This window comes from Pelobates fuscus, chromosome 5, assembly GCF_036172605.1.
Source record: "Pelobates fuscus isolate aPelFus1 chromosome 5, aPelFus1.pri, whole genome shotgun sequence".
Taxonomy (NCBI): domain Eukaryota; kingdom Metazoa; phylum Chordata; class Amphibia; order Anura; family Pelobatidae; genus Pelobates; species Pelobates fuscus.
Genome location: NC_086321.1, coordinates 382,661,511 through 382,676,166, shown reverse-complemented (window position 1 = coordinate 382,676,166; position 14,656 = coordinate 382,661,511). Strand labels below are relative to the sequence as shown.

Genomic DNA, 14,656 nt, shown 5'->3' with positions numbered 1-14,656 from the left:
GCTATAAGGTTATGGTGTAAGGAGGTCCCCTGTCTCCCCGCACACAGTGTATTATAACTGCAGCTATAAGGTTATGGTGTAAGGAGATCCCCTGTCTCCCTGCACACAGTGTATTATAACTGCAGCTATAAGGTTATGGTGTAAGAAGGTCCCCTGTCTCCCTGCACACAGTGTGTTATAACTGCAGCTATAAAGTTATGGTGTAAGGAGGTTCCCTATCTCCCTGCAAACATTGTATTATAACTGCAGCTATAAGGTTATGGTGTAAGGAGGTCCCCTGTCTCCCTGCACACAGTGTATTATAACTGCAGCTATAAGGTTATGGTGTAAGGAGGTCCCCTGTCTCCCCGCACACAGTGTATTATAACTGCAGCTATAAGGTTATGGTGTAAGGAGGTCCCCTGTCTCCCCGCACACAGTGTATTATAACTGCAGCTATAAGGTTATGGTGTAAGGAGGTCCCCTGTCTCCTCGCACACAGTGTATTATAACCGCAGCTATAAGGTTATGGTGTAAGGAGGTCCCCTGTCTCCCCGCACACAGTGTATTATAACTGCAGCTATAAGGTTATGGTGTAAGGAGGTCCCCTGTCTCCCCGCACACAGTGTATTATAACTGCAGCTATAAGGTTATGGTGTAAGGAGGTCCCCTGTCTCCCTGCACACAGTGTATTATAACTGCAGCTATAAGGTTATGGTGTAAGGAGGTCCCCTGTCTCCCTGCACACAGTATATTATAACTGCAGCTATAAGGTTATGGTGTAAGGAGGTCCCCTGTCTCCCCGCACACAGTGTATTATAACTGCAGCTATAAGGTTATGGTGTAAGGAGGTCCCCTGTCTCCCTGCACACAGTGTATTATAACTGCAGCTATAAGGTTATGGTGTAAGGAGGTCCCCTGTCTCCCTGCACACAGTGTATTATAACTGCAGCTATAAGGTTATGGTGTAAGGAGGTCCCCTCTCTCCCCGCACACAGTGCATTATAACTGCAGCTATAAGGTTATAGTGTAAGGAGGTTTCTTGTCTCTCTAGACACAGAGTCTTATAATTTCAGCAATTTGCCAAATTGTAGTTTACCTGTCCACTTATAATAACAGTGCAGGGCTGATAAATATCTACTATCAGTGCCGTAACTACTACAGTTGCAGGGGTCGCAGCTTTGATCACTCCAGGGAGCCCAGCCACAGCTGTGGCCTCCACAACCTTGGGCTACCACCATAATTTCAGGGCCGATGCATTGCCACACGGTTGCCGGCAGGAGGGGAGAGCTGTGCTGCTCCCCTCCCACTGCTGCAAGCACCACTGTCTGACAGAAAGTGCTCTCTCAGGAAGAAGACCGGGTACCGCAGTCCGCTCGGCCACACTGCCTGACACTTGGAATGGCTGAGGGGGTTGGAGAGACACATGGAGGGCTTGGGGGTGGGAGAGACACTGGGAGTGGCTGAAAGACACATGGAGGGGCTCTCGGGGGGTCGAAGAGACACATAGAGGGAGGGGGATGAGACACATGGAGGGGCTGGGGGAATTAGACATTTGGAGGGGCTGAAGGGGGAATGAGACTCATGGAAGGACTTAGGGAATTAGACACTTGGAGGGGCTGGGGGACTAAGACACTTGGAGGGGCTGGAGGGGGGGATGAGACTCATGGAAGGGCAGGCGGAATGAGACACATGGAGGGACTGGAGATGAGACACATGGAGGGGCTGAGGGGGATGAGACACTTGGAGGGGCTGGAGGGGGATGAGACACTTGGAGGGGCTGGAGGGGGATGAGACACTTGGAGGGGCTGGAGGGGGATGAGACACTTGGAGGGGCTGGAGGGGGATGAGACACTTGGAGGGGCTGGAGGGGTATGAGACACTTGGAGGGGCTGGAGGGGGATGAGACACTTGGAGGGGCTGGAGGGGGATGAGACACTTGGAGGGGCTGGAGGGGGATGAGACACTTGGAGGGGCTGGGGGGGATGAGACACTTGGAGGGGCTGGAGGGGTTGAGACACTTAGAGGTGCTGGAGAGGGATGAGACACTTGGAGGGACTGGAGGGACTGGAGATGAGACATATGAAGGGGCTGAGGGGGATGAGAAACTTGGAGGGGCTGGAGGGGGATGAGACACTTGGAGGGGCTGGGGGGATGAGACACTTGGAGGGGCTGGAGTGGGATGAGACACTCGGAGGGGCTGGAGTGGGATGAGACACTCGGAGGGGCTGGAGGGGGATGAGACACCTGGAGGGATTGGGGGGATGAGACACTTGGAGGGGTTGGGGGGATGAGACACTTGGAGGACTGAGACACTTGCAGGGGCTGAGGGGGATGAGACACTTGGAGGGGCTGGGGCGGTTGGCAAATCAGACACTTGGAGGAGTGGGGGAATTAGACACATTGGAGGGCATGGCAATTGTCCCACCAGGGGCCCAATGATTTTTAATTATGCCTCTGATTCAGCCACTTACCTTTTTGCCAGGTTATGGCTGGACGAGGGGCGCCTGACGTCTCACACTGCAATACCACGGCAGTTCCATCTATGACGGTGCTGTCCAGGGGACCTTTCGTGATATTGGGGGCGATACCTGATGAGAAACAAAAATAGTAAAATTCGAATAGACACACTTTTAATACAATAAAATAATCATGGTATCAGAAATTGTCAAATACAGATAAATACAGCTCTCAAAGTAAGTTAGTTACAAAACAAGGGGACGCTCATCTTTCCCAAGCACTTTATCACATTAAGATTAAGGGTGGATTTGCTTTAGAAATGTGTACATTATAAGATTAATAGAGAGCACCATTTATTAATATAATACAGGGGTAGCACTGGTTCTATATTCTTAAACCTCCATCGCTAATCTTAGCAATGCTCCCATAGTGAGGTCCCATAGTGGGGTCACATAGTGGGGTCATTTCAAGGAATGCCAAACTATGCTTGACCTTACAATGTACAAAGTTTGTATAGCATAAAGATGTATTGTTATAAAGATTCATAGAGAATAAAGTAAATAAATTAAACCGGAGCAATCATTCTTAACTGCGTTCTAATCCTCTAACTTTCACAAACTCAACTCAAGGAATCCGTGTGACTACTTACTGGTTACAGCCAGGTAGGTGGAGGTCTGTACCTCTCCTGCACTGTTTCGAGCAAAGCACTGGAACATGCCCGTGTCGTCTGGTATCAGCGCACTGATCTGCAGGCTCCCTTTGCCCACTAGCCGGAACCTGGGATCTTTACTGAAATCGATTAGAGCAGCGTCTTTATACCAAGATATGGAGGGCTGAGGAATGCCTGCGATGTGCAGAAATAATGGGGTTAAACCAGAAAGAAAAAAAAATGTTGGTACATAGAAGTCATGTTAGCATATGGTGAAGAAAGTCTGAGCCACGGCCCCACCATATGTAAACAGGTGGTCTATGCCATAAACAATATGGTGGATATTAATGGACTCTTTCAGTGGAGGGCACCATTTCTATGAGGGAGGGGCACCATCGTTGCAGAGGGCTGGGTGATGGGGGTGTCATTGCCAAAGAGCTCTGTCAGATTACAGGGAGGGACAGACTGAGTATGCGACGGGAAGGGACAGACTTAGTGTGTGACGGGGAGGGACAGACTGAGTGTGTGACGGGGAGGGACAGACTGAGTGTGTGACGGGGAGGGACAGACTAAGTGTGCGACGGGGAGGGACAGACTGAGTGTGCGACGGGGAGGGACAGACTGAGCGTGTGACGGGGAGGGACAGATGGAGAGTGTGACGGGGAGGGACAGATGGACTGTGTGACGGGGAGGGACAGATTGAGTGTGTGACGGGGAGGGACAGATTGAGTGTGTGACGGGGAGGGACAGATTGAGTGTGTGACGGGGAGGGACAGATTGAGTGTGTGACGGGGAGGGACAGATGGAGTGTGTGACGGGGAGGGACAGATGGAGTGTGTGACGGGGAGGGACAGATTGAGTGTGTGACGGGGAGGGACAGATTGAGTGTGTGACGGGGAGGGACAGATTGAGTGTGTGACGGGGAGGGACAGATTGAGTGTGTGACGGGGAGGGACAGACTGAGTGTGTGACGGGGAGGGACAGACTGAGTGTGTGACGGGGAGGGACAGACTGAGTGTGTGACGGGGAGGGACAGACTGAGTGTGTGACGGGGAGGGACAGATGGAGAGTGTGACAGGGAGGGACAGATTGAGTGTGTGACGGGGAGGGACAGATGGAGTGTGTGACGGGGAGGGACAGATTGAGTGTGTGACGGGGAGGGACAGATTGAGTGTGTGACAGGGAGGGACAGACTGAGTGTGTGACGGGGAGGGACAGATTAAGTGTGTGATGGGGAGGGACAGATTAAGTGTGTGACGGGGAGGGACAGACTGAGTGTGCGATGGGGAGGGACAGATGGAGAGTGTGACGGGGAGGGACAGATTGAGTGTGTGACGGGGAGGGACAGACTGAGTGTGTGACAGATTGGGGGTACAACCTCTACAAGTAAAAAGGAACAGACTGAAAAGAAAAAGAAAATATCACAAACAGCACGAATATAGTAGGCAGCAAAGGGAGAATAAAAGATCCAGTGAGCGTCTAATAAGCAGCGAGTCTCTGGGGTCCTTAATATAACACAGCATATTAAATCATTTCTCAGGGTCCAGCATGGCGCATTCTCTGGAAAAGCCGTTTCTTTTTCTAAGCGCTGAAGGCCGTGTCTCTCAGTAATTATGGATACAGAATTGGTCGAATTGCTACCTCGGTGCTCATTATTGACACTTCACATGTGCAATTGCACAAAAGGCAGAAGCGATAAGCTCTCATAGAGGGTCCAGGTCAGAGACCGGTCTGTACTCACCTCTGGCCTGGCACGGGATCTCTACGACCTTCTCCATCTCAGCAGTTACATGTCTATCTGGCTCCTTCACAAACTGCGGGGGCTCTGCAAAGATAAATTAGCTCTATTATTACAATTACTGCAAACGGCACTCAGATTAGCAGATTACCAGCATAACACTTCAAAACTGTTTAATTAATCAGGCACCTCCTCCCCCCGACATTTTAGATGGGGTCCGTGTGTTGGTTTGAGAAGGGTGGCAGTTTGATAGTCATGTTGGGGGACGAGATTTGGGGGCACAGACAACACTCGCTGCTGACCTGATAAGCTCCCACACCAGCCCAAGTGGTTGTCAGAAACACATTATTCACACAATGTACACAATGCTGTGAATTAAGTAGATGCACTCTCACATGGACACAAATAACCAACAATAAATTGCGTTTTAGGACTCTCTCACTCTGCACATTTTGGGGATATAATCTGGTATCCAGAAGAATGGGGTATCCAAGAAAACAAACAGGGTAACGGAATACAGGTCCAAAAGCAGGACTGTCCCACGAGATCTGGGACAGTTTAAAGGTATTTTTAACTGTTAGCATAACTATTTAATGCTGATAATTCATATTTTTTTCCCGCTAAAACAATAACAGAGACTCAATACAATAACTATAAAACAAAAATATTAAACACAAAATCCACACACACAAAAGACAAACAAAACTTAAGCATCTTCACAATTCTTTAATAACAGAAAAATCAGCTAGAGCAGTTATAATATACCAATATACACAAAACTTTAAACACATCGGTTTTAATGAATCCTTGGAGTTCGAGATTTGTGCATTTTTTCTATATTGTGCACAACAGGACAAAGCGATGAGTAAATTGTGGGTTGTACCATTTCTTGTTTTTAAGTTTTTTTTATTTTTTTATTCAATTTGAGCGCCTGGCAGACTTGGCACAGCCAGGGCATATCATGCAAATGAATTTAACCTGCTCAGTGCTGCACACACATTTGGCACAATGCATAGGAGCATGCCCCGAGCATGGGGCAATGATGTCATCCTGAACAAGGAAGGGCTGTGCAGGTAAGTGCATTTAGACTTACCTTTGCTGAACTACTCACCCCACTACACGCGTTAATAGTGTGAGAGAATGACGTGCAAGGTTATACAGGGTGATTTATTAAAGAGAGAAGTCAGTGTGAATTTAAAGCGAATTAGAAATGTAAGGCTAAGATTGCCAAATTGGAAAAATCTCTAAGTCAGCTATGCTTCAAGTTCAGCTAGTTTGGCCTTAGCTTTGAAATTAATTCTCTTTGAGTTCGCTATGAATAACCCTGAAATTAAAGCTTTTATTGAATAAAATACAAAATATTTTTACTACAAAATGCTGTTCCCTGGCATATTGGCACTAATTAATGCTATGATATGAATTATAGCAACACTATATAAATATTTCTATAAAGCAGCAGTACAATGTAACATTTACTAAAACATACCATAGGTACACACTGGCACAGAAGGACTTTGAATTTAGAATCCCATGGAAGGCGGATTCCCTAGTGCCAGAATGGAAGGAGGATCATTTTATGAGTAGACTCGCTGATGGTATTGCCATTCCAGGAAACGGGTGAGGGATTTCACAGATTATTAGAGGGGTAGGTACTGAATAGCTGGTTTTATTAAGGGGGAGTCTGGCAGAGTCAGGTAAGTAAATTGAGTGGGCATTAAGTGATACAGTACTGGCTGGGGTATCACAGGGTGACCACCTTTTGGGTCTAGAAATCGGTGGAAATGCCAAAAATTCCCCAAACGTTCTCCAACTCAGCTATTCCCGAAAATGAACAATCTCCCAGGTTAGTGGTTAATACCCCAATGATGGCCTTTTGCACATTAAGTAAGGCCAGGTGTTTCTTATAAAGGGAGATATTTATAGGAATCTCAGGCTGAATCCTGTATCTTTTTAACAAAGCCAGGCTATTCATCCTAATATACATGAGCATCACACGTGTACGGCAGACAGGTGGGATGTGTTTTGCATATTGAACGTCCTTAAATAGTTTTTATTTTTTCTATTTTATGATAATATTGCACTGTCTAATTTCATAAGCAATTGGGATTTGCTAATTGGAGTGTGTTTCAATTACGGAGTTGTAATCAATTAAATAGGATTGGAAACGCCACGTGCCACTGACGTCTAGCACACACAGATAATTATATTGGACAGAAATGTATTCACAGAGAGTACGCAGGGACTGGGCAACGCTTACTAGTCTGACAGTATGGCAGATACCAAGCAATGTCTCCTGATCTCTTACCCTCTCCCAGGATAGGTCTCAGATTACATTCGATTTCCAATACACGAGGCGTTGGTAATAATCCCAGAGGGGAAACTGCCCCCATAAACGTTTAGTGTGTTTGACGAACAATACAACGATGACCTATTCTTTACATATTATCCTGTCTTTATCAAACATTTCTTAATGAAAGCAACACAATAACTGTATTTCACTATTTTGCAAAACCTTTTTATTGGAATAACAGGGCTTGCAGTGTTTAACTTTACAATAACAAACCAATAGCCTCCAATTACAATGTATGTCTGGGAAAACCCCAGCAATGGCAGGACATAGCCCCCCAAAATGTTACTGGCAGGGCATCATTTTTGTTGGGGTTCTTGTATTTTGTACGGAAAGCTATGTGTTCACCCCTCTCTCTGGCTGAGAAAAAATACAAACACATTGACTTATGCTCATGGATTGCACAATTTTAGGTCAAACTTATATATTTAGTCTAAATTAGAGAAAATAAAAATCTGTTTGTTTTAGTTTAACATCTTTGTGCATGCACCAATTAGCAGAAAGGGTTAATGCTCACCAAGTACGTTCAGGAAGGCCCCTGCGGTGACTGGTGGGACACTACTGCTGCGTAGAGTAGCTTCACAAGAATAATACCCAGCATCACTCACGGTGGGACTCAACAGCGTCAGGCGGCGTCCATATTCACTCACGCCACTGGTCAGGAGGGCTCCATCCTTCTTCCAAACAATGTTCAACTTAATGAGCGGTCTGGAGACACAGAACATGCCGTAAAGAAGCCAAGAGTCAATGGGAAAGTGTAAAAAACAAGGTAACAAAGTATGGCGATGGACGAAATAATGACTTGAAAGCAGGAAAAGTGATCAGAAAAAAAATGGTTCACTGGGTTCGGTTTGAAGAGAAAAAAAGAAGACGAGGAATAGCGTTGGGAAGAGAATGAGCGAGAACGTAGAAGGGGAACTTGTGAGGAACAATATACAGATGGATAGAAAACGATGGGAATTAATGAAAGAAGACAGTATAGTAAAAGAATAAGATAGAAGACATAGTGCAACAGGTTAAGCAGAAAGATAATGTAAAACATACAAAGGAAGTGATAGAGACATTAGCCACAACTCCAGACCCACCTGGCATTGGCCACACACTCCATAGTGACCTCAGAGGTCCCCGCCACCACACTAGTATTCTGCGGTGATATAATGATAGTGGGAGCGATGGGATCTGCTGGGCCCCCCACATCTGTAAGATTAACACATAAAATAAACTGTCACACGCGAAGAGATTATATTCAAAACATTATATTCACCGGGGGATCGAATGGATATAAACGGTTAGTGTTAACATGTAATTCTACACAGTTCACAATGTTTGGGCTAAACAACAATTTAAAAAAAAAAAGATTTAAAAAAGTCAAGTTGAATGGAAAATTGCCTTTTAAGAGTTAGCATGTAGCGCTGGTAACTGGGGAATTATGTACCGGGCTCGCAACCCTTTCCTGCCAGAGAACTGTTAAATACGTCTCTTTTCTTGTGACAGCATGCGGGATAAAAGTGATGGATCCCAGACTCTTTGTCTGGATAGCCGGCAGTTTGCATTTGCAGTAAATCCCGTGTAGCTCTCTGTGTGATGCTGACTCTGCAATGCAATGTCTGAGAGAGATTATTTTGGACTGTACCCCCTCCCTGTCGGTATTTGGCCAAAACATGAACCCAAGGACTAAATCCCCAACACGACTTTCTCGTTATAACAGCCAGTCAGTGAAAGAGCGAAAGGCTGCATTAACTGGTCAAGCTTGTAAGCCAGGTAAACACACCGATCATGTAGAGAGGACAAAGACTAATCGACAAACTATTGACTGAACGCTGGGGCAGTGCGAGGTTATGACGGTCTATGAGTGTATGATAACGCGCTACTGAGCACAAAGTTCGTCCTGATCAAGAATCACTTCAGGAGAACGTTATAACACGTTTCTAAATTCCATATAATAGAGAATAAATACATATATACTGGGATCTAAGTGTCAAAGATATGAAATGTTATATGTCGCGTTCCACCGTAGCCATGTAAAGAGTTAACCTTGCAACGCAGTGAGAATGCTAATTTATACATTAAGTTTTTGGCAATTTTAGATGGAGATGGTAACACATAGGTGGGACGACTAAAGCTAAATTGCATTATATTAGAAATTAGGACTTGATTGAATTACGTGACTGGAGGGGGGTTAGGAAGTTTAATTAAACTTTGACCAAACTATAAGAAAGAAAAAAAAAAGCAATTTTCTAAAAATTAATTAACAGCGAGAAATCAAGAGCCTCGTTCTGTCAGCCCCGGAGAAACCGATTGGACAAATAATAATTGCAGCCTGTGGCAGTTGTGGTATTTAACCAATCCCACCAAAGGCTGATCTTACGGCAAAATAATCCCCCTGTACATAACCCCTGAAATCCCAGAATTATTAGTACAACATTTTGGGAGACTGAGCATCATGGGAATATAGTCCAGAAACTCCAAACATAAGATCAAAGAACTGACTCGCTGTATGACCCGACTTGTGAAAACCGACACTGATTGGGGGTTCGGAAATGGAATAAAATATTTGTATATTATATGCAGATATGTAATTATATACGTATGTATGTATATAATGTATAGAGCTGGATACAGAACCCGTATAACTGTGAGTTCACCTGAACTAGTACACGTTACGTTATTGACATATTGTGTTGGATGAATCAGATCTATCAGTGTACGGACTGATATATAGACTGTACCCCTCTAACTGCTGGGGCGCAATAAGTCACATAAATCTGTCACCTATAACGGCTCCCGGGCTGAATTCCACTACGATAAAAGATAACAAAATACCTTAACACCCCAAACAGAACGCTAGAAAATAATAAAATAATCCACGAATTCTCAAAGAGTGGAAATAATTCCCTTCTTCACCCCGCCCTCGCTCTCTCAGTAGAGGTTACATAAAACAAAGTAGAAAAGTCAAAAATCTCGATATCTCGGTACACCCCCCGGGGAAATGCCTGCTAAATAGATGGTAGCGGAAGATCCATAATCCGACCATTGAGAGTATAAGGAGATTCCTTGGTCACTTTACTCACTATGTGCTACGCCTATTTCCCCTGTATGTTCACCCAACAAACAGAATGCCCATGGGCCGCACTGTGTCATTAATTCTGCAATAACACAACCATCCACAGGGGGCGCTCCAATTCAATGCATCCACATTTCAAGGTAACCGTTTACCATAAGTGGACGTTCTCAGTGAATGCCCACTATTGATGAAGGCTGCCCGGAGTCCTCTGACTGAGAAGCTACTTTACTTATCACTCCCGTGACAGGGAGCCGAGATGGAGGTAAATATTGCAGAGAGGATTTCAAAAAATATTTTATTTACTTTTTCTTACCTCACCTTACCTTCTGCTATAAAGAAAGATAAGTGAACATAAAATGACAAACTTCCCCTTTAATAAGACATTGTATTTGCAGGATTCTTCTCGGCTTCTTGCGCAGACCTGGTTCCCTAACACCCCTAAATCTGCCGTTCCTCGGAACCTCTCGTTTCAGACTATCACTTCTTTCACGGATAAAGTTAATTCACAACAAATTACACCAACCAAAAATGCTTGCGATTAAGTGCTTCGGCAATCCGCAGCCATCCCAGAGAAACATAATATATATAGACAAATAGCCGAGCGTGACACACTTCCACTGCAGCAAGGGATTCTGGTTAATCACATGCAAATGAGCTGCGCTAGCAGAGTGTCAATTCTGCCAATATAGATTGCGTTCTGCTCCGATCCTTCCAGATAACCCGGCGCGTGAAGCATGGCGCGAGTTAGCAGAACTGCGAGAATGAACTAAAGTACAGAGAGAATTGCTGTCATCTTCCCTGCCCTCTGCCTCTCCCTCCCCAACCCCTTAGGACGTGTTGGTCTGGTAGATTACCGGAGACGTCCTGCTACAGACCATTAATTCATTTTTTTTGTGCACATCTTTCTCCCAGCCTGCGATAAACAAGTCACGGCGCGGTTCTTCACGCTGGATCAGCAGCTTTTCTGCCTGTCTGCGTAATTTAGGATTAAGGGGTTTTTACTTTCTTTTTATTTGTGATGTCTGGGCACTTGTGTGTTCTTCTTGCTATCGATCTTGTTGAGCCTCACTCGGTCTCCTTTTAAAACTCCCAGCTAGCTTGGAGGGGGTTATTAAGTTAAACGGCTCACCTCTGCGTCACGCGCTGCGCGAACATTAGAATAGCTTCCAGCTTCCTTCATACCCAAACATATAATAACATCAATAAATTCCCTGCACTTATGTGCAGCTTTAAAGGAGAACGTTCTCTGGAAATTACAGCTTTGACCATTCCCTGGAACCTGCGTTAACCTATGTTTCATGTGATGCTCCCTTTTCTCTGACGTGTGGATTAAAGATTTAGCAAAGTGACATCACCATCCAGATCAGTCCTGGCACCGCCATGGCGCGCGTTAATGGAGGAGGAGAAACTGGAACGCACGGTTACTGGCATTTTTAGTGATTTTTAATCTTTTTATTTCCTTATTTCTGCCAGAATATCACTTACTGAAACCTTTTCTGCTATTATTTTTTCATGATACTTTTGTTTTTTCCCCACAAATTTGTCATTTCGAATGCATAAAAAAAAAAGCGCCAAAATGTACCTTTCCATTTTAAATGAATTTCTACACAAGTGGGCAGGTTTTCTGCTGCCGGTAAGCAGTTTTCTTTAAACTGAGTTATATGCTTATTCTTTTGATCTCTTTTTGCCATTTTTTTGTCCACTGGAAACAGTGCCCAATCCCAGCATGAGTACAGCCACATATAAGGCCATTGTCTCTGTTTCACTCGCTCTCTCTCTGAGCTGACTGCTGGGCGCACAGAGCGGAACTTATAGATATGATTACCACAGTGTGGATTCCTAAATCGAATTTTATATTTCAGAATTCACAAACACATATTTGTTAAATATAGGGCATAGTGAACAAAATATAAGCAAATTGGTGATGTGACCATTGCCCTTAAAAAATCTAATTAGTTGAAATTGAACGTACCTTACAGTCAACTGAAAATGATTATTTTTGCAATATTTACTTATAAAGCTATAGTTTGTTATTTTACCAAACGCCTGTATGTAACGAGGCATTTCTGTGGGTTTGTGTTCTATATTAGGAACCCACGAAGAATCTCAAACCTGACAAATGGAGAACTTGCTGTATGTACAATAGTTGTCTAGTAATCCAATACATAGGAAGAGCAAACTACACAAAAAACACCCCAAAACGGGTTCAAATCGCTGTAGTTTTCTGATTTATGACAAACAGAATGTAAACATTTAATTCTAGGTTTTACAGAATCTCCATCTCAGAACTGAGCCCTGAACCCACCCAGCCCAAATTCCTGATCACTTACTTTCCACGGTCAGGGTGATGGGTTGACTGGTCTTGTTGTCACCATTTTTGTCGTTGACAGCCTGAACGTAGTAACGGCCAGCGTCCGGAGCCACACTGGACAGGATCACCAACGTGTTGTCTTTTGTGATGGCTCTAGAGTTGGGGAGAAAGAACAGAGAGGACATTTGTTAATGTCAGTCTATTCATAAAATGTTCTATTGACTATGAATAACTGTGACTATGTATTAACTGATAGAGCTCAGTAACATTCAGCCTTACTACCTAAAGGAAATTTAAGTCGATTCTAAAGGGTTCCTGTCTGATATGGACACTGCATGTTCTTCTCTTATAACATGAACTGGGAAGCCGCTCTCATTCTGTTAGGTGCGCTAGGAGTAAGATGTTACCGCGGTGCCATTTTGAAGAGTTTGGTTAAACATGCCACCAAAGGGAGGACTCCGGAGAGGGGACATTCAATGCGTTGCCAAAGGTTTGATAGTACATTCAAAGGAGGTTATACAAAAATCATTATTGATGAACTTTCGAGCCCCAGATTTGCAGCACAACGTTTACATCCAATCTGGCCCTGTGTCCGGATTAGCAGAACAGGAGCATTTTACAGCAAAATTGGAAACATTAGAAGATGCTGGGTTGGTATTTTTTGCATCTTCTGGGTAAACCGAAGCGTTATGTGAAAGTCTGATCCTGGTGGCACATGCTTTGCTTACTCTAAATTACTGCGTTACAATGTTGCTATGGAGTTTGCACTGAGATTCCAGTTTAATTGAAATTACATTTTATTTCTGTGCTGTTTTTATGAAACACGTGGTTTCTGACTGCAGTATTCACCGTTATTTGTTTAGAAGGTTCAATTCTCACCTTCTTTAAGAGAGTTGGCCAACATCGCAAATGAACGATTAAATTAAGCGCAGTGATAGGATAAACACTACTAAAATAATGATTGCATAAAAGACATTTTTTCCTCAGGCTCCAGACTAGAGGAACGGCTCAAGAACATAGAAATACGCACCCAGACCCCCGGACCTTGTTTGGTTGTGATTCCCCCGCGCTGCTTTTCCTATTCTATGTTTGTACCCCACCTCCTCTAGACTGAGCAGGGTCCTCATCTACCTACTGTTCCTGTAACATTCTGTAATTGTCTCATTTATTGTTAAAGTTCCCCCTTTATAATATTGTACAGCGCTGCGGAATAGGTCGGCGCTATATAAATACCAATAATATGAATAATAATATATTTTGTGTAAGAAAAAGAACAAAGACTTTGATACAAGTCTACACAGCGCTGTGCTTTAATGCAGAACAAATACAGTTTTTCCATCCTTCTCCGGATTTATCTCCTTAAACCATTAAATCGGGGATTGTAGAGAAATAAGAAGGAATTGCAAACTATCGACGGAAACAGTTGGAGCTGAGGATTTTTCTCCATTTGGCCAAAAACAGAACAGCCACCGCTTTGATTTTACACAAAGTATTAATTAAAGTTACATATGGCTTGTGATATATTTTTATTTGTTAAGGTTTACGTTTACTAATTTACATTGTTTGCCTGTCAGTCACGGCACAGAATTCCATGAAAATATAATTGACTCCACTAACGGGCCCACTTATAGAGACCTGCTCGAGCACGTGCGCACTACTTGTACGCCATTTCTCAGTATTTGTCCGAGAGTGCTCGCGGGTGCCCAGAGCATCGTGGTTTAATGAGTTTAATTACTCCCTCTGCTGCGCTGTTCATCCCTGGAAATACTCCAATAACGGCTGGTCACTTCCTAAAAACGATGGCATTTGGCTTGTCATTTCTACACAATTCCTGGCTAAGTGAATGCACTCCTTTATTACAACACAGTTCACTACACACAGAATGTATTGTAACATACGCAATGGGGAGATATCAAGAGCAATTCCTAAAGGAAAAAAACTCAACTGGTGAGATAGCTCAGTAGATAGAGCTCCGAGCACATTATCTCCGAGGCATAGTTTTCATTCCCTGCAAAATGACCTCAGCCTTCCATCATTCCAAAGATGATTAAATGAGCGTCACTGAGTTGGGCAATAACATACCCAGAACGTAAACGTACCTTTACTGT

At 44.1% G+C, this 14,656-nt stretch overlaps 1 protein-coding gene across 4 annotated transcripts in view; it reads right to left on the bottom strand.

The window, feature by feature from the left end:
* SDK2 (sidekick cell adhesion molecule 2) overlaps positions 1-14,656 on the bottom strand; it is a 393,871-nt gene that overhangs the window by 82,869 nt on the left and 296,346 nt on the right. For all 4 annotated transcript variants that reach the window (XM_063456338.1, XM_063456340.1, XM_063456339.1 and 1 more), the window contains exons 6-11: positions 12,568-12,701; positions 8,259-8,370; positions 7,691-7,881; positions 4,830-4,913; positions 3,089-3,283; positions 2,454-2,570 (exon numbers count right to left, since the gene is read on the bottom strand). In XM_063456338.1, the coding sequence (XP_063312408.1) occupies positions 2,454-2,570; positions 3,089-3,283; positions 4,830-4,913; positions 7,691-7,881; positions 8,259-8,370; positions 12,568-12,701 (833 nt within the window). The remainder of the gene's footprint in view (positions 1-2,453; positions 2,571-3,088; positions 3,284-4,829; positions 4,914-7,690; positions 7,882-8,258; positions 8,371-12,567; positions 12,702-14,656) is intronic.